We start from the raw sequence: 20,310 nt of genomic DNA, 5'->3' as shown, positions 1-20,310 counted from the left end.
TAACGCGTTAGTTGATTACTGGACCCTGGCAATCTGTGAAATGTTAACTAGCTAACGAACTAACTATCTGTGAACTGATGTTTTCCCTCTAAAGTATGTAGTTGATTTTCAGAATGAGAGAATTAGAAATTGAGTTAAGTGTTTACTGAGTATAACATACTTTTACAATCGCCAATATTTTAATATAATTTTTAAGACAAATTAGGCTGGCAGGTTCTCTGGCCCAACCTCCAGTACAGTAGGTGGTGATAATACACTATTAACGTTGGATACCAACTTTCAATAAACCCCACTGAAAAATACGTTTACTTATATAAAATATGGTGGATCGAGTTCACTCAGGCTCTGTTTTCCATTGAAAACCATTGGGGGAAAATGATCAGTAATGATCTACTTAACTCATGGACTTTCATTGAACCAGAAAAAAACGGGACTCCCTAAAAACACCCCACTTCAATTTAAGTGACTTCGTAGCAGGTTAGTAAAGCATTTTCATAACCTGCTACATTAATTATCCTAACCTGCTGCGTAAAGTCGTAGCTGTATAGAAGTGGCGTGTTTAAGAGTCCCAAAAAAACAAACAGCGAATGGGATGTCTCGCTTCCTCTTCTGTCTCTGCTCTGTCGATACTCGATTGCTCTAGCCTGTAACTGAACGCAACAAAACCAGACAAAGCGGAAGTTGCTGCCCTGCTATTAAAGATGGTAGCCAGTTAAGAGTCGAGCTAGTAGCTTTCAAGCAAGATATTCATCTCAATATAAAACAATACAGCGCCGTAGCAAAGGACCATTAGTCGCAACTGACGAGATACAGCCTACCTGCCTTTCCACGTGGAAGAAAACGGGGGACAGAGACTTGCTAACTACGTAGTTGGCTTTTCTACAAGGAATCTGGTCAGTTGGCTAGCTTTTGTTCAACAACAGCTTTAGCCGGATTTATGTTTTTGTACCTTCATGAACGAGGAATGTTTACAGTCTAATTATGACGATAATGTTACAAATTCTAGTTTTGTGAGGTTCAAACAAACCCGGCATTGTGAGGATGACACGGAAGTTTATGCACAACTAGTCGTCGGTTAAGGTATATATTTGTAAAACCTTTAACGTTAGCTGGTCTGATATTGCTCCGTTTTAAAAAATATAAATAGCTCAAATGAACCATAACGTTATTTTTTTCTCAATGTCGATACCTTTAAACGACGTTAGGAATTGCTCCAAAAATAATACCGGAGGAAGTTTTGTAGATGATTAGGTTGCGGCCATGTTGATGGCGTCATTAGTCGGCCTGAGTTCAGTTCTCCTGAGTTCAGTCGGGCGAGTGTATGGAAGCGTTTAGCTGCCAAAACTCAATTGGAATTGCAAATGGACAAATGATAAATCAATATAATGTTTGCAATTCCTTTTCCTACCTGGGTATGCATTTCCTAAATTGGTATTTTCATGGTTGAGTATGTATATTGTCTGTCAATTTACAAAATAAATAGCAAAGTGTGTTTAATATTTAAGTTCCATGGTACTATCCAGTACAACACTGATACATTTAAAATGTAAATGCTTAAATGACAAATCATTTGTCATGTTTGCCATTTAATTTCCTTGTTGTGATAGCATGAATTGTGACAAAAAGAAAAATGATTCTCAATTGACAATGCTTTTCCATACTGTGGTTTAAGACTGATCATTAGAATTTTGACGATCAAATTCGATAAATCAATTGCAATGCTTCATTTTGCTATTTTGTTTCCTCATGAAGTGTTATCGTTTTCGATCTGTGCTGATTGTCAAACACTGAAGATGTGTCAGGAAAAGTGCAGTATTATCATAAGGAGACTTATACTTGGAATATGGAGGGGGAAAAGAGAGGCAGGAGGTTTGAGAGGGAGGGTGAGCTTGAGTTGGTTAAAAATGGTGGGGAAAAGGGAGATGGTTTGTTAAAGAAGAATGATAGAAAGTGTAAGCAGAGTGAGCTGAAGACTGGAGGAGAAATGGAAGTGAATGAGGGCGTAGTATCAGAGGTGGTCGGTGTGGTGAAGTTCTCGGAGCACGAGGCTTGCACCGGGGGTCAGGATAACGATGAGTCTGTGATAGTAGGAGTGAAGTTTTTGGAAGAAGTGGACTCTTGCCTTTTGGCTGATCCATTAGTAGTTTCAGGGTGGGTGCAAACAGAGTTGGGTGCTGTGGAATCGGTGAAGGTAACCAAAAGTGGTCTTGTGATAATTGTTGTTTCTGCTGGTGCTCCGCGTTAAATGAATGGGGGCAAGTGAATGTGAATTGTTTTGCGCTCAAGAAAAGGGCGCCATTCGGCCTCCCGAGTGGCGCAGGGGTCGAAGGCATCGCAGTGCTAGCTGCATCACTATAGGTCCTGGTTCGATACCGGGCTCCGGCTGCGACTGGAAGACCCATGAGGCAGCGCACAATTGACGCAGCGTCGTCCGGGTTAGGAGGAGGGTCGTCCGGGTTAGGGGGAGGGTTTGGCCGTCCGTTTGCTTTATCATCAATCGAGATAGGCAACATCAGTAAACATCAATTGATCATGTAATTTCAGATACTTGAGGGTAGCCTCACGACAACTCAATACAAATGGCACATGTTGTTTACATGGCTAGCTAGCTAGCTACATGCCAAATGGATCTGGCTACCCTCACATATCTGAAAATACATGATCCATTGATGGTTACTGATCATGAAAAGCATGCAGTTACTTGCTGTGTAACTCTGATAGAGATACATGTGGAATAATCAGAAATGTGTAGTTCTGACTAGGCGCTTAAAAGAGGTCATGATATTAAAACCAACATTTATTTAACAATCCCCTGAAAATGGCACGTAGTTGTCAAGGGTTTTAGTGGAGCTGGGGGTCCCCTTGCCCCACAGCAGCCAAATGGAACGTTCTGTACCGTATTCTGATGTTTTATTGATAACAAACTATCCTCAATAGGATCTTCTGACTGGGGGAGTGTTTAAGAGGCCTGACGCTTGCTGTAAACATTAACACGCATCTCTTGCTGTAAACATTAACACTACTTGCTGTAAACATTAACACTACTTGCTGTAAACATTAACACTTCATGTTACATCGCTTGTTGACTGAGGGTTCCCACACGGCTGTGTCTTCATGTTACATCGCTTGTTGACTGAGGGTTCCCACACGGCCGTGTCTTCATGTTACATCGCTTGTTGACTGAGGGTTCCCACACGGCCGTGTCTTCATGTTACATCGCTTGTTGACTGAGGGTTCCCACACGGCCGTGTCTTCATGTTACATCGCTTGTTGACTGAGGGTTCCCACATGGCCGTGTCTTCATGTTACATCGCTTGTTGACTGAGGGTTCCCACACGGCCGTGTCTTCGTGTTACATCGCTTGTTGACTGAGGGTTCCCACACGGCCGTGTCTTCGTGTTACATCGCTTGTTGACTGAGGGTTCCCACACGGCCGTGTCTTCGTGTTACATCGCTTGTTGACTGAGGGTTCCCACACGGCCGTGTCTTCATGTTACATCGCTTGTTGACTGAAGACAGACTGAAGACATAGGTGGCCACCTGTGTTAATTAGCTGTCTAACGTGCTCTGAACACCTGTGTTAATTAGCTGTCTAACGTGCTCTGAACACCTGTGTTAATTAGCTGTCTAACGTGCTCTGAACACCTGTGTTAATTAGCTGGGGAGGAAGTGTAGTTCAGCTGGAGGCACATACAGCGTATGGATCTGTGACAAACTGCTACAGGAAGTGTAGCATTTTTTATTTGAAAGATTCTTTCTCGCTGATTAGAAGTAGTTGAATTAGCTGATGAGAAGAGAACACTGGTAAATAATCATATTACACTGTCAATACTGTGTTGTAATGTATCATTCTTCTATTACAGGTGTATGGACTTCCTGCTGTCTTCTTCTACTACAGGTCATCTAAAGTGTATGGACTTCCTGCTGTCTTCTACTACAGGTCATCTAAAGTGTATGGACTTCCTGCTGTCTTCTTCTACTACAAGTCATCTAAAGTGTATGGACTTCCTGCTGTCTTCTACTACAGGTCATCTAAAGTGTATGGACTTCCTGCTGTCTTCTACTACAGGTCATCTAAAGTGTATGGACTTCCTGCTGTCTTCTTCTACTACAAGTCATCTAAAGTGTATGGACTTCCTGCTGTCTTGCCATTTACTGCATTGTTGTTGTTCCCAACAGCAGGACAACATGAGTGGAGAGAAGGAAACTTTGTTGGATGAAATCGAACATAGTTTAAACTGTCTAACCAAGGACAATTTACTTTACCTGTGTGAACGCTGTGGAATAGATGGCTCCCAAGTTAAAGGAAAGAACCATCGCTCGTTGCGCCGTAAAATCTTGGAGGAAATGTGGGTAAATGCAGATTCGGTCAAATCGGAGGAGCAGGGAATGTCTTGGTTACTCCGACTGAAAGATGACATCAGAAAGATACAGGAAGAATCTACTGTGTCACCCATGAGTCACAGCCAGTCTGATGATGATGCTACAGACTGCGATGAAGAATGGGACATGGAAAACAAGGATTGGTTTCTTAGCAGCGGGCTGGAGGCAGCTCCAGAGAACCACACCCCAGAGCAGTGGCAGAGGGGTGTGAGTATTTCCCAGAAAGTCTCAGCAGTATTTCCTTGATTCCTCTCATTCTCTGGACCTCCTGTTATAAATTCATTGGAGGAGAAAGTCAAAGGAGGAAGCTCAGGTAGTCTCCTTAATGCATTTTATATTTGGAGGTCCAGAGAATGAGAGGAATCACGGAAATACTGCTGAGACTTTTGAGGATTCTAAATTCCTTGACCAGTAGGAGAGTGTTTCCTTCCTGATTTTATACTGGCTCTCTTTTTGTGGTTTTCAGGACACGTCTCTCCCACCCGCCTCCCCTCTCCCCGAGTCCCCAGGTCCTGCCTCTCCCGCTAGCACATTACTACTGGGTTTGAAGAGGGTGTCTGTGCGGCTGGTCGACTGCAGGAAAATACTGGGGCTGAGTGGAACTACGAGAGTAGGAGGAGAAGAGAAGGGCTATGGAGATTCAGATTTGATGTCATCAAGTAGGAACAATGGTGTGTATTAGACTACAATCTGCTTCTGTAACAGTTCATTGATGGATCAATATTTATTTATTGAGCCATATTTGCTAAACGTAACTATTCAGTGTTGTATAGCAGCTCATCTGTGTTGGATGGGGAAGATACTTCAACACTAGGTCATTGTGAAATACTTTGGTACATGTGAGGAACCTTAACTTCATGTCTTTGTTTCACAGGGGACAACCCTAACTGTCGCTCGTTCAGTGGGAAGGACTTATCATCTGGGAAGGCTCCAGGGTTGAAAGAGATCCAGCGACCTTATAGCTGTGATGTATGTGAGAAGAGTTTCACTCAATCAGGAAACCTACGACGGCACCAAAGAGTACACACAGGAGAGAGACCATATGTCTGTCCTATATGTGGAAAGAGTTTCCGTATGTCAGGAACACTGACTAGACACAAGAGAACACACACAGGAGAGAAACCATATGGCTGTCCTATATGTGGAAAGCGTTTCCGTACATCAGGACAATTGACTATACACAAGCGAACACACACTGGAGAGAAACCTTATAGCTGCGATCAATGTGGGAAGAGTTTTACTCAAGCTTGTTCCCTGACTGAACACAAGCGAACACACACTGGCGTGATGTTCCACTGCTCAGACTGTGAGAAGAGCTTCCCTACATCAGTGAAGTTGAAACGGCACCAGCAAACGCACACAGGAGAGAAACCTTATCGCTGTGATCAATGTGGGAAGAGTTTTGCGAGAGCTTATTCCCTGACTGAACACAAGCTAACACACACAGGAGAGAAACCATTTGTCTGTGATCAATGTGGGAAGAGATTTACTAACTCAGGAACACTGACTTTACATAAGCCAACACACACTGGAGAGAAACCTCGTAGCTGTGCTATATACAGCTGTAAGCACTGTGAGTGGAGTTTTGCTCATTCAGAAGACCTAGCAAGACACCACCAGAGAAAACACATGTGGGAGGGTATTCATGTCTGTGATCAATGTGGGAAGAGTTTTGCTAGTTCTGGAGACCTGAATATACACAAGCGTATACACACAGGCGAGAAACAATATGTCTGTGATCAGTGTGGAAAGAGTTTTTCTAGTTCGGGAAACCTGAATATACACAAGCGTATACACACAGGCGAGAAACCATATGTCTGTGATCAATGTGGGAAGAGCTTTGCTTCATCGGGATTCCTGACTAAACACAAGCATATACACACCGGAGAGAAATCTTACAGTTGTGAACAGTGTGAGAAGAGATACATTTCCAAAGGAGAGTTGAGAACCCACCAGCTTGTACACCCCAGAGAGAACTCTCTTTTCCTGTGCGATCGATGTGGGAAGAGCTTCACACACATGGGATCCCTGAATGTACACATGCGTAGGCACACAGGAGAGAAACCCTACCGCTGCGATCAATGTGGGAAGAGCTTTATTCAGCCAGTAGAATTGAAAATGCACCAACGAGTGCACACTGGAGAGAAACCCTACAGCTGTGATCTATGCAGGAAGAGATTCGCTCAGTCAGGACTGCTGACTGTACACAAGAGAACACACACTGGAGAGAAACGTTATAAATGTGACATATGTGGGAAGAGATTTGCTCAGTCAGGAAACCTGAAGAGTCATCAGAAAACCCACACAGGCGGAGAGAGAACCCGCACAGGCGGAGAGAGAACCCGCACAGGCGGAGAGAAAATCCCCACAGGTGGAGAGAGAAGTCATTCAGACAGAGGACTGAATCACCTCCACACCTCCATCCTCTCAGGCATCAGTTCTCAGGATCCCTCTGTCGACTCTGGGCAAACATCACAGGATCCCTCTGTCGACTCTGGGCAAACATCACAGGATCCCTCTGTCGACTCTGGGCAAACATCACAGGATCCCTCTGTCGACTCTGGGCAAACATCACAGGATCCCTCTGTAGACTCTGGGTAAACATCACCGGATCCCTCTGTCGACTCTGGGTAAACATCACAGGATCCCTCTGTCGACTCTGGGTAAACATCACAGGATCCCTCTGTAGACTCTGGGTAAAATAGCCCACTTTGTATTCCATATACAGTGTACATTGCATGGAGGCGGCAGAGGACGAAGTGCTGCTGGATATGTATGACACAGTCCCCCTCAAGTAATATTGGTTAGTATTTTGTTACAATACGAATATCCGTAAGTGATTTTAATATGCGTTTGTGCCTGACCATGTCCACCGGGAATGTTTATTGGTGGCTATGTTTTGTTTTAAAGTGGCCATGTTTTAAATTACTAGCCTAGAATATATTGCCTTATGAGACTTTTGTCCATAGAGGGACACCATTATCAAGTTTCCTGCAGATTCGGTCATTCGGTTGCAGAGGAGTAACGTTTTAAGGGTTTTTCACTCAATTCAAAGTGGCAGAAAATCCATCATGGCGGCCCTTATGGTTCTCTGAGGCACATGTGTTCCTTTTTTTTTACCCCTTTTTCTCCCCAATTTTGTGGTATCCAATTGGTAGTCGTTACAGTCTTGTCTCATTGCTGCAACTCCCGTACGGACTCGGGAGAGGCGAAGATCGAGAGCCATGCGTCCTCCGAAACACAACTCAACCTAGCCGCACTGCTTCTTGACACAACGCACATCCAACCTGGAAGCCACACCAATGTGTCGGAGGAAACACAGTACACCTGGCGACCTGGTCAGCGTGCACTGCGCCCGGCCCGCCACAGGAGTCGCTAGTGCGCGATGAGACTGCATCGGCCAAACCCTCCCTAACCCGGACGACGCTGAGCCAATTGTGCATCGCCCCATGGGCCTCCCGGTCACGGCCGGCTGCGGCAGAGCCTGGGCTCGAACCCAGAATCTCTGGTGGCACAGCTAGCTAGACCACTGCACCACCCGGGAGGCCCGCAAATGTGTTCCTTGTGAGTAGAAGGATCTATATCCTGCATTTCATGACTTTAGGTCAAACGGGGTGAAGGGCGCGATCTTTCAAAGTTTGCATTTTCAATCTCTTGTTATAGCGCCACCGTCTGGTCAATCAGTGTGATCTCTAAAGGGCAGGACGCATCATTCACCCAAGTTTTGTCAAAATCGGGCCAGTGGTGTCGGAGATCGTGTGTGACATACCTGAACATGTACAAACGGATCAACATGGTGCTTTCAAGATAACTGGGAACTCTGTTGGGAGGGGAGGGGCAATATATTCCAGATGAGGTCATGACATCGGTGATCTATAATGGCTGAAACATGCAATAGGGGTGTGTTCCTATGCTTAGACGTTGCTGACTACTGACAGCTCTTACAATGCCTGGATAGGTATTTCACCTATCAGCTCTTACAATGCCTGGATAGGTATTTCACCTATCAGCTCTTACAATGCCTGGATAGGTATTTCACCTATCAGCTCTTACAATGCCTGGATAGGTATTTCACCTATCAGCTCTTACAATGCCTGGATAGGTATTTCACCTATCAGCTCTTACAATGCCTGGATAGGTATTTCACCTATCAGCTAACCACATATTGTTATAGCCTGGCGAGGAGAAGCTCTGCAGACCGTGTCCTGAAGTAATTTAGCCGCACTCTGTAGAGTTGCTATTTTCTCAAGTTTTCTCAATGAACTTGACATTCCTGGATTACTCATTATATTAATGAAGTCTGATTCAATCAACAAATACGATGGTCCATTTTTTTTTTTTTTTTTTTTTTTTTTATAAAAGGTTAAGGGTCCAAGACTGTACATATCTGGTGGCTGTGTTGGCAAAATCACTGCATATCCCATCGTGCCATGTAGGGAGAGGCTGCCCGTTGTCACAGTTCCAAGACCAGTCAGTAACGTCCAGCTAAACCCCTACGTCAATGACGCCGGTGGATCTTTAAACTGATCTTAGGTCTGCTTTAAGTTGCAATAAAACACGACGGATGGTTCGAACCAGTCATGACTATTCAACAAAACAATAAATGCTTTTCAACTTTCTTTGAATCTGCCCCAAGTCGTTATATATATTTTTTTTTTATTGTGCATTTTGCTATTTGCCTCATGACTCCTGCATACTTTGTTGACTACAAACTTTCTTTACCCAACTGTGGGACAGGCTGTTTGTTCCCACACTCAGGACTCTGACTCTCTATTGGTTACACAGACTTTTGGCCTCCCATCCTATTCTAATCACCTCTCACCGGCTTTGTATTCATGTTACCTGATGAAATTTCTGTACAATATGATCTTGTTGCCATCTGATGCACATTCAAATGTTATAAATCAACACTGCAGAGCTCTCCCTGTACTATGTGGTGCCTTGATTGTATTACTGTTGATGATATCTGGAAATGTGCATGTACAGCCTGGCCCCTCTACTGTTGCTAGGCCCAATTCTGACTTGTGCTCTGATATCTGCTTCACTGATTTCTGCTCTCGTAAAAGCCTGGGTTTTCTGCACGTTAACACTAGAAGCGTATTACCTACAATGGATCAATTGAAAGTGCAGTTCCACAGCTCCAATCCAGATGTGTTGGTCATTACTGAGATGTGTTTAAAATATATATATATTTAACCTTTATTTAACCAGGTAGGCTAGTTGAGAACAAGTTCTCATTTACAACTACGACCTGGCCAGGATAAAGCAAAGCAGTGCGACACAAACAACAACACGGAGTTACACATGGAATAAACAAACATACTGTCAATAACACAATAGAAAAAAAAGTTGGAGTGTTTTGAATACTGATGTTAACCTTTCTGGTTATAACCTTTTTTGGCACGACAGATCTTCCAACGATAGGGGAGTGGCAATCTTTACCAAGGATCACCTTCAGTGCTCGGTTGTCTCCATCAAGTCTGTCCCCAAACAATTTGATTTGCTGGTTTTAAGCATTAAACTTTCAAATAGCTCTTTGTTGACTGTTGCTGGGTGTTATCATCCTCCATCAGCACCGGCCTGTACCCTACTTGCCCTAAGGTCTCTCCTGGCCCCTTACACTAAGTCTGATTTGTCCTGCTAGTTGACCTAAACTGGGACATGCTTAAACCACCTGACCAAGTCCTAAAGCAATGGGACTCCCTAAATCTTTCTCAGATTATTACCAATCCCACAAGGTATGACTCCAAACACCCAGAAAATGCTACTCTACTCGACGTTGTCCTCACAAATAATCCTGATAGGTATCAGTCTGGTGTTTTCTGTAATGACCTTAGTGATCACTGTTTTACAGCCTGTGTTTGTAATGGCTGCTCAGTGAAACGACCTGTGTTGAGTTGTCATAGACGCTTGCTAAAAAACTTTTAATGAGCAAGCCTTCCTTCATGAACTGGCCTCTGTGAAATGGTATAGAATCAGCTTGATCCCCTCTCTTGAAGACGCTTGGACATTTTTTATATTTTCAGTGGTATTGTTAACAAACATGTCCCCATAAAGAAAATTAGAATTAAAAACCGGTTCAGCCCCTGGTTCGACCGTGATCTTGCAGAGTTACTCCACCTCAGGATTTGACGAAAGGCTCGGCACACGCATACTTCTTAACTGACTTGCCTAGTTAAATTATACAAAACATTTGCATATCCTTGCTTCAGGTCCTAAGCTACAGGCAGTTACATGTGGGTATGTCATTTTAGGGAAGAAAAAAAAAAGGGTCCGATCCTTAAGAGGTTTTAAACCGATGTTTTAAATGAACCTGAATCTAGAAAATGAATGGTGAAGTCGCTTCTGGACACTGTAGACTCCACTCTACAGCAATCTTCCAGTCGATGACATGCACACAACCATTGGTTGACGCATGCAACATTATGATGAACGTCGGGAACCGAATCGCATAGGTGAAAGATATGTTCATTTGGCTCCCTGGTTTGCATACTGCTGCTACTCCTTTAGGAGCTCAGAACAATTATCTGCAGATAATTTACTAAATATTTATATAAAGAGGGTGAATCCTCAATGCAGAAACAAATAGTGGGGAGAGGGCGACAAGCTGATTTTTGTAGTGCTTTAAAAAGAGATCTAATTAGTCCAGGAACATTTTTTATTTGAAGGCGCATTTCATGATCTGACATAATGGTAGCCTACTTTTTTTGCGCTTTACGTTGGAGATAAAAAAATCTTATGGTTCTAGGTTGATTTTTAAGTATTTTGAGAGAAGAGCTGTTTGCGAGCCAAATGAGCCGGCTCTTTTACTTGAACGGAGCCAGTGTTTTAGCAATGTTATATTAATAGTCCATGTTTTAATTCAAATGGATTACATATGATTATAGTAAATACATACCACTTTATAATAAGATCAAATACAAATCTCTTATGAACTTTGGAATTCCTTTTTACTTTACTTTACTAATTCTTAAGTGAACAAATAAAAATGCATCAAGTTTTACCTGAAGTGTAAGATTACAGTTACACGAAGCGTCATCCATGTATTTATTCAAAATAGAATATAAAAACTATGTCGATACTCGATTGCTGTGGCCTGCGTGACTGAACGTAATAACGTCAGTCAAAGCGGAAGTGGCTGCTAAAGATGGTAGCTGACAGAGTCGTGCTACGCATGTAGCCTTCAAGCGATATATTATTCTCTTAATAAACTAAATACAATATCCACAGGTCAACTTTGTTTTGACGTAAAGGATCATTAGCTGAAACTGAAGAGATATGGGTAGCTAGCTATTTATCTTTTCCATGTTTGAAAAAAACGGTGGGCAGACGCTTGGTAGCTACCTAACGTTAGCTGTTTTCTACAAGGTACCTGGTAAGTTGGTAACTTATGTAATACAAGCGGATGTTTTTGTGCACCTATGAACGACCTAGCTGGGTTTTCAGCGTTCATATGACGATACTAATTCCAGTTTTGTGACGCGCAAATAAACACGGCAGTGTGACTGTCACACAAACATTGTTGTTACTAACTAGTCCTTGGTGAACTTAGCTTTACACGTTAGCTAGCCAGATAATGCGCCGTTGCAAAGACGAGTAGGTCAAATCAACCATACAGTTTTATTTTCATGTCGATGCCTTTAAACGACGTTGTGAAATGCCGAAAGCAGTTGATTTGGTTGCGGCAATATTGACCTGACATGGGTGTTGCCAACTATTTTTAAGTAAGATTAGCTAGAGTACCACCGTATGAGTCACAATACACATAAAACCTAGCGGTCAAACAAGGAAGTTTTTCCACCATTCACTTTTCCCATAAGGGATTTTTAGAAACACTTAAAATAAGGGCTTTGTTTCTTGTAGGCGTACCCTGGCGTGACATTTTGATAACCGTGTAACTCTCTTTAGGACAAGATGACTTATCAATATATTCTGCTCTATTTACTCTTAGTTTCAAATAATAATTTGTATCAAAGTAGATATGCAGGACTACAAGTGCCTGCAAGCTAACTTCATGTCATAGCTAGCTGACTCCTGTGCCAACAGGTATTGTGTCAATTTAAAACCTGCACAAGACAGTTCACAGAATTGTCAATTTAAAGAAATTACAATTTATTAATTACTACATTTAGCTAGCATTAGTTAATCCAAATATTATTACTTTTGCCTCAATTCGGCAGGCTCATCCAGATCATCATGGCATTTATAGTTCCTTATGATAGCCACATTTATCGTTACATTTTTAGGGGGTAAATACAGGCGACTATATTGATAAGAGTCACCTTGTCCTAGAGAGATTTACACTTATCAAAACGTCACGTCAGGGTAAGTCTACACAAACACAACCCTTATTTGAAGTGGTTCTAAAATCCCCTGTGGGGAAAATTAGTGGAACCATTTCCCTGTTTGATAACTAGGTTTTCTGGGTATTATGACTCATACTGTGGCACTCATAGTCATAAAACCCGGAAATGGTTTAATATTTTTTTCACCATGAATTTGTGCATCTGGGATTTTAGAACTACTGTGTGTAGTCTTACCCTTGCGTGACCTTTTATAACCTCACAAATCTCTAATGGACAAAGTCACTTTTATCAATGATTAGCATTGCTACTTTTGGAGAGCAAATTGAGGCAAATATTTTGATAAAATTCACCTTGCCCTAAGATAATTACACGGCTATCAAAGCGTCATGCCAAGTTGAGCCTACACCAAACACACAATTACTTTTTATTTTTTATTCACCATATGGAAACTGAATGGCGGAAAAACTATTGGAGCCATTTCTGTGTTTTTATGGTTATTTTAACGTGTCCACTGTGCCGGACTATTGGCTCTTTGATTAGTCGCTAGATGGCGTTTTAACGTTGCCGCGGTGACGTCACAGAACCAATTTGCCTTATTGCAGCACAACTGCGTTCCCCGACGGAGCGTTTTCTACCCAACCCCATTTGTTATTTTCTGCTTCTCCAGCTCTCGTTTGCGGCAGAATTGAGTGGGAGAACTCGCTAAATGCTATCCCAACCATAGAAATCTTCAAAGTCAGCCTGAACTGTAGTTGAATTTGTCGCTAGCACCGTTTACCAATAAAAGTCAACTGGAGGGTTCTGAACACTCCCTAAATATAGCCACATAGTCGTTAAATTTCGCAACAGTAGGCAAATCATTGCGACATGTAATGGAAACGGCAGATATAGGATTTGACATGCGTGATGGAAACTGCAGATATAGGATTTGTCTTTTGCCTAACTTTATTTGTGACAAATGATGATGAATAATTTATGATTGCCGTATACATTTAAAGGTACGTGATGTCATAAGCTCCACTCCACATTTTTAATTGTAACTAATAAAACATTTTCTTTGCAGGATAAGTATTGTCCTGACTTTCAAGAATATCTGAATTGCTTTACCTTGCTTTTTTTCTGATTGGCTGGATGCAAGTTTCACCATCCAATTATTTCAGATCTATGGGAGTGCATTCTATCCATGCTGGCTTTCGCCGGGGCTACCTGAGACATCGAACAGATGGGTGTGAGTAGGGCTGTTACGGTGATCGTATTACCCCCACACCGGTGGTCACGATGCCAGTTAAATTCCACGTGACCGTTTAGTCACAGTAATTAGGCTTCTCCGAGCTCTGATACTGCTGAGGGTCATTTAGTAGCCTACCAAACTTCTGAACTCCCTGGTACTCAGCACTCTATTGTCCCTCTAATCACTCTGACATCAATGCAAATGTGATCGAAAATCTAATCAAACACTTCATGTTGAGCAACATTTCTATAGGCTATGTAATTGCGTGAGAAAACAGTTTTGATGGACTATTAAAAAGAGGAGGATCCCATCAACGTAGCTGGTGAACGGTTCTTGTGGACTAGGAGACTAACGTTAATAATGAAAACATTACATAAACATACAGACTAAGGAAATACTGCTCTCTCTTATAAAGGGGCCTTGGACACTCACTTACCTTGACATGAAGAATCTAAATGTATTAAACAAGTCCCTTCGTTGTGTAGTCGACAAACCTGGAATTTCTTCTTAATTGTCATTTTGCGACGCCATCAAAAAATTCCAACCAAACATCTGGATCTCACAAATAGTGGAAGCCTCTTGTGGCTGATCTAGGATCAGCCTACACCTAGATCTACAGTAGTTGCATTAGGTGATGAGAAGAGAACACTGGTAAATGCCGTAAATAATCATATTACACTGTCAATACTGTGTTGTAATGTATCATTCTTCTATTACAGGTGTATGGACTTCCTGCTGTCGTCTTCTACTACAGGTCATCTAAAGTGTATGGACTTCCTGCTGTCTTCTTCTACTACAGGTCATCTAAAGTGTATGGACTTCCTACTGTCTTCTTCTACTACAGGTCATCTAAAGTGTATGGACTTCCTGCTATCTTCTTCTACTACAGGTCATCTAAAGTGTATGGACTTCCTGCTGTCTTCTTCTTCTACAGGTCATCTAAAGTGTATGGACTTCCTGCTGTCTTCTTCTACTACAGGTCATCTAAAGTGTATGGACTTCCTGCTATCTTCTTCTTCTACTACAAGTCATCTAAAGTGTATGGACTTCCTGCTGTCTTGCCATTGACTGCATTGTTGTTGTTCCCAACAGCAGGACAACATGAGTGGAGAGAGGGAAACATTGTTGGATGAAATCGAACAGAGTTTATTTACTCTAACTAAGGACAATATACTTTACCTGTGTGAACGTTGTGGAATTGATGGCTCCCAAGTTAAAGGAAAGCACCATCGCTCATTGCGACGTAAAATCATGGAGGAAATGTGGGTAAATGCAGATTCAGTCAATTCGGAGGAGCAGGGAATGTCTTGGTTACTCCAACTGAAAGATGACATCAGAAAGATACATGAAGAATCTACTGTGGCACCCATGATTCCCAGCCAGTCTGATGATGACGATGCTACAACCTGCGGCGAGGAATGGGACATGCAGGACAAGGATTGGTTTCCTAGCAACGGGCTGGAGGCGGAGTCATCTCCAGAGAGCCACACCCCAGAGCAGAGGGAGAGTGGTGTGAGTACATCCCAGTCAGAAAGTGTTTCTGGTTCTCAACAGTCTGTCTTGGATTCTTCTTGATTCAGACTCCTTCTATACTGTACATACATTGGAGGAGAATATCTGAGGTTCCTTCTCTTGGACTTTCTCCTCCAATGCTTTTTGAGGAGGCAGAATAGCCCGATTTGAGGAATCAAGGAAAGACTTGAGATTTCAAAATTCAGTTTGTCAAGATCACGTTCAGTGCTAAAATGCCAGCCGAGAAATAGCGCTCAGATTTTTTTTTAAACATACCCAAGAAAAATGTCCGCCTGTGCAACATGAACCTAGTAAGACCAGTTCTGTAGTCTGTGCAGTAGACTTAATACATTATCACAGCATATTGGCTATGTTTGGCCTGCCAATATTGTTCTTCTCAGACCATATTATATTTCAAAACTTGAGCTATGATAAAATAGATCAGTTGATGTATTACTTACAAGGCACAGCTGAGCATAAATTGAAATAATGTGTTTTTTTTTATTTTACTTGACTGATGGTACCGGCATGGTGACCACTTCTTTAAATAAATAGGAGTGCAAGGCTTTATCGTTGGCATGGTGACCACTGCTTTACAAGTAGGAGTGTTTCCCTCCCTGCTTCATCTAGTCTCTATTTCTGTCTCTATTTTTTGGATTTCCAGGACAAGCCTACTTCGCCACCTTCCTCCCTCCAGTCCTTGGGTTGTACCTCTCCCAGGAGTGCCTTATTTCGGGGTCTGAAGAGGGCGTCTGTGTGGCTGGACGACTGCAGGAAAACACCCGGGCTGAGTGGAACTGTGAGAGGAGGAGATGAAGAGGAAGAGGGAGATTTGACTGATCAAAGTAAGTAGAAGGTTTTAGTGGTGTGTTGATGCGTTGATGCGTTAATGTGGTCTGGAGGGTTAAGGGGTGTGTTAATAATGTGGTCTGGAGGGTTAAGGGGTGTGTTGATGCGTTAATAATGTGGTCTGGGGGGGTTAAGGGGTGTGTTGATGCGTTAATAATGTGGTCTGGAGGGTTAAGGGGTGTGTTGATGCGTTAATAATGTGGTCTGGAGGGTTAAGGGGTGTGTTGATGTGTTAATAATGTGGTCTGGAGGGTTAAGGGGTGTGTTGATGTGTTAATAATGTGGTCTGGAGGGTTAAGGGGTGTGTTGGTGTGTTAATAATGTGGTCTGGAGGGTTAAGGGGTGTGTTGGTGTGTTAATAATGTGGTCTGGAGGGTTAAGGGGTGTGTTGATAATGTGGTCTGGAGGGTTAAGGGGTGTGTTGATGTGTTAATAATGTGGTCTGGAGGGTTAAGGGGTGTGTTGATGCGTTAATAATGTGGTCTGGAGGGTTAAGGGGTGTGTTAATAATGTGGTCTGGAGGGTTAAGGGGTGTGTTAATAATGTGGTCTGGAGGGTTAAGGGGTGTGTTGATGTGTTAATAATGTGGCCTGGAGGGTTAAGGGGTGTGTTAATAATGTGGTCTGGAGGGTTAAGGGGTGTGTTAATAATGTGGTCTGGAGGGTTAAGGGGTGTGTTGGTGTGTTAATAATGTGGTCTGGAGGGTTAAGGGGTGTGTTGATAATGTGGTCTGGAGGGTTAAGGGGTGTGTTGATAATGTGGTCTGGAGGGTTAAGGGGTGTGTTGATGTGTTAATAATGTGGTCTGGAGGGTTAAGGGGTGTGTTGATGCGTTAATAATGTGGTCTGGAGGGTTAAGGGGTGTGTTGATGTGTTCTGGAGGGTTAAGGGGTGTGTTGATGTGTTAATAATGTGGTCTGGAGGGTTAAGGGGTGTGTTGATGTGTTAATAATGTGGTCTGGAGGGTTAAGGGGTGTGTTGATGTGGTCTGGAGGGTTAAGGGGTGTGTTGATGTGGTCTGGAGGGTTAAGGGGTGTGTTGATGTGGTCTGGAGGGTTAAGGGGTGTGTTGATGTGGTCTGGAGGGTTAAGGGGTGTGTTAATAATGTGGTCTGGAGGGTTAAGGGGTGTGTTGATGTGTTAATAATGTGGTCTGGAGGGTTAAGGGGTGTGTTGATGTGTTAATAATGTGGTCTGGAGGGTTAAGGGGTGTGTTGATGTGGTCTGGAGGGTTAAGGGGTGTGTTGATGTGGTCTGGAGGGTTAAGGGGTGTGTTGATGTGGTCTGGAGGGTTAAGGGGTGTGTTGATGTGTTAATAATGTGGTCTGGAGGGTTAAGGGGTGTGTTGATGTGGTCTGGAGGGTTAAGGGGTGTGTTAATGTGTTAATAATGTGGCCTGTAGGGTTAAGGGGTGTGTTAATGTGTTAATAATGTGGCCTGGAGGGTTAAGGGGTGTGTTGGTGCGTTAATAATGTGGTCTGTAGGAGGAAGTAATATTGTTTTGACAACACAGCTGTGCGATTCAACTTCTCTAGGACTGATAGTTTATGATGAAGACTTGCACTGTATTCACTGTTTTATAATTGGTTTTGTTTACACAGGAGAGAGATATGACTATCCTGGATCCTCTGGGGCGCCTCAACAACATCCTGATGCTGATGAGGCAGAGAAAAGTTTCTCCAGATCAGAACACCTTGAGAAACATGAATGGAGACCCACAGGGATGAAACATCACCGCTGCTCTGACTGTGGGAAGAGTTGCAAATCTTCATCAGAACTAAAAAAACACCAGAGAATCCATACAGGAGAGAAACCTTATAGCTGTTCCCAGTGTAGGAAGAGTTTTGCTCAGTTACAAGAACTGAAAGTACACCAGAGAACACACACAGGAGAGAAGCCGTATAACTGTGATCAATGTGGAAAGAGTTTTTGTTATTCAAGCCAGTTTAAAGTACACCTGCAGAGACACACAGGCGAGAAGCCTTATAGCTGTTCAGACTGTGGGATAAGCGTTTGTACCTCAAGTCAGCTGTTATTGCACAAGCGAACCCACACAGAAGAGAAGCCTTACAGCTGCTTACTGTGTGAGAAAAGATTTTCGTCAAAATATAGTCTGAAATTACACCAGCGGGTCCACACTGGAGAAACAAATTATGGCTGCGATCAGTGTGAGGAGAGTTTCACCTCGTCGGCAGACCTCAGAACTCACCAGAGAATCCACACTGGAGGGAAACCTCACCTCTGCTCTCAATGCGGGAAGCGATTCCGCCAACAATCGGGCTTGAAAAGCCACGAGAGGATTCACACAGGAGAGAAACCTTTCCAGTGCTCCCACTGTGGGAAGACATTCAGCCACAGGGCCACGTTTAAAGCACACCAGCGGACTCACACTGGAGAGAAGCCTTACCAATGCTCCCAGTGCAGGAGGAGTTTCTCCCAAATGGGCCACCTGAAAGTACACCAACAGACGCATGCTAAAGTGAGGTCTCACCTCTGCCCGCAGTGTGGTAAGGGCTACTACTCTCTAGACATCTACAATGCACACATGAGAACACACAACGGGGAGAAGACTCACCACTGCGCCGACTGTCCCAAGAACTTCCTCACCCTGACTCAGCTCAAAACACACCAGCGGACACACACAGGAGAGAAACCGTACGTCTGCGACCAGTGTGGGAAGAGCTTTGCCGAATCGGGAAGCCTGACTCTACACCAGCGCTCGCACACCGGGGAAAAACCTTACCACTGCTCTGAGTGCGGGAAGAGCTTTGCTCGCTCCGGGGCACTGAAGAAGCACCAGCTTACACACACTGGGGAGAAGCCTTACAGCTGTGGTCAGTGTGGGAAGAGGTTTCCCAGGTCAGATACTCTGGCTACACACATGAGAACACATACAGGAGAGAAGCCCTATAGGTGTGATCCATGTGGTGAGAGGTTCTCCTATCATAGGTGCCTGGTGAAACACATGAAAACACATGTAGGAGATACACCAGCCCTCGAGCGACCAATCACCCGGGGTTGAATGACCTATCCATCAACCAATCACACCAGGCCTAGGGTAAAATGTGAACAGCATGGTAGTAATTGAAAGAAAAAAGTTGAGGACAAAACAGTTCATCTGACACAAGACTGAATCCAAATATTACTGTTGATTTGATATTTTCTGTACTTTAGGCCACATTGATAACATGTTACTGAACAGCCATTGCGTTCCAATTTCAACCTGTATACGGGTATGAGTGTAAAGGGTTAATGGCATATAATAATATTGTTAGTATTATTATTCTATATTGTTATTATTATGGGTTCGTTGCTGAGTGTTGTATTTGTGCTATATTTCTTGAAATGATTTCAGAATGTGTTGACCCTGATTTGTTAGATACTCCCCCGCTCCCAGCATTTACAAGCTGAATTGTTATGTTGTTGACTTGATTATACATTTAGGATGTTTCTAAATATCTGTTTTATACCAGGTTCTGACATGCATCCTTTTGTCCTGATCTTGTCCACATTCTGATTGTGACCACATTTTAAGACGGGTGTAAACAATCAAAGGACACCATTGCGATCGGATCTTCCTGCCTACCCCCGGAGGTATTCAAGCACACATTGTGCTGTTGGATCTGGACAGTGGAACCATTTTTAAAACATCATAATTATTCCGACCTTCTAAAATCATTGACCGGTGTCAGCATTGACTTATAGCATCAATGTGTCAAATAACTCAAGTAGGCAGCATCGATGTGTTTTAAAATATTATTATGAAAGAGTACCTGTCAAATAACTTGCATTCAGGTAGGGGCCAGGAAATCTGGTCAGAATGTGGACACAGTGGACGGATAAGAGACACATTTTAATACCATGTGTAGACGTATGTCTGAAAATGTGGGCACAATCAGAGTTATATTAGAACCAAGTATAAACAAATCTGTGTCGTAGTCCCAAATGCCACCCTGTTCACTAGGACACACACTACTGTTCAAAAGTTTGTGGTCACTTAGAAATGTCCTTGTTTTTGTCCATTTTTAAAA

The 20,310-nt window shown here is 43.0% G+C and overlaps 2 protein-coding genes across 2 annotated transcripts; both read left to right on the top strand.

The window, feature by feature from the left end:
- The first annotated feature begins 719 nt into the window (after window positions 1–719).
- LOC120035974 (zinc finger protein 708-like) lies at window positions 720–7,539 on the top strand. Its single transcript, XM_038982462.1, has 4 exons — window positions 720–893; window positions 3,864–4,590; window positions 4,850–5,042; window positions 5,258–7,539. The coding sequence occupies exons 2-4, from the start codon at window positions 3,868–3,870 to the stop codon at window positions 6,982–6,984; spliced, it is 2,643 nt and encodes an 880-aa protein (XP_038838390.1). The 5' UTR covers window positions 720–893; window positions 3,864–3,867; the 3' UTR covers window positions 6,985–7,539.
- Window positions 7,540–11,518: 3,979 nt separating this feature from the next.
- Window positions 11,519–20,301, top strand: LOC120035959 (zinc finger protein 883-like). The gene is made up of 4 exons (XM_038982444.1): window positions 11,519–11,758; window positions 15,013–15,432; window positions 16,097–16,277; window positions 17,881–20,301. The coding sequence occupies exons 2-4, from the start codon at window positions 15,022–15,024 to the stop codon at window positions 19,299–19,301; spliced, it is 2,013 nt and encodes a 670-aa protein (XP_038838372.1). The 5' UTR covers window positions 11,519–11,758; window positions 15,013–15,021; the 3' UTR covers window positions 19,302–20,301.
- The last annotated feature ends 9 nt before the right edge of the window (window positions 20,302–20,310 follow it).

This window comes from Salvelinus namaycush, unplaced genomic scaffold, assembly GCF_016432855.1.
Source record: "Salvelinus namaycush isolate Seneca unplaced genomic scaffold, SaNama_1.0 Scaffold117, whole genome shotgun sequence".
NCBI classification, from domain to species: domain Eukaryota; kingdom Metazoa; phylum Chordata; class Actinopteri; order Salmoniformes; family Salmonidae; genus Salvelinus; species Salvelinus namaycush.
The sequence above is the reverse complement of the archived record's forward strand: the minus strand, read 5'-3'. Positions and strand labels throughout refer to the sequence as shown.

Coding starts and splice junctions, on each gene's coding strand:
- LOC120035974 (XM_038982462.1), top strand. CDS start 3,868: ATGGACTTCCTGCTGTCTTCTTCTACTACAGGTCATCTAAAGTGTATG. Junction 4,591..4,849: donor CAGAGCAGTGGCAGAGGGGT/GTGAGTATTTCC, acceptor TGTGGTTTTCAG/GACACGTCTCTCCCACCCGC. Junction 5,043..5,257: donor TTCAGATTTGATGTCATCAA/GTAGGAACAATG, acceptor TTTGTTTCACAG/GGGACAACCCTAACTGTCGC.
- LOC120035959 (XM_038982444.1), top strand. CDS start 15,022: ATGAGTGGAGAGAGGGAAACATTGTTGGATGAAATCGAACAGAGTTTA. Junction 15,433..16,096: donor CAGAGCAGAGGGAGAGTGGT/GTGAGTACATCC, acceptor TTGGATTTCCAG/GACAAGCCTACTTCGCCACC. Junction 16,278..17,880: donor GGGAGATTTGACTGATCAAA/GTAAGTAGAAGG, acceptor TTGTTTACACAG/GAGAGAGATATGACTATCCT.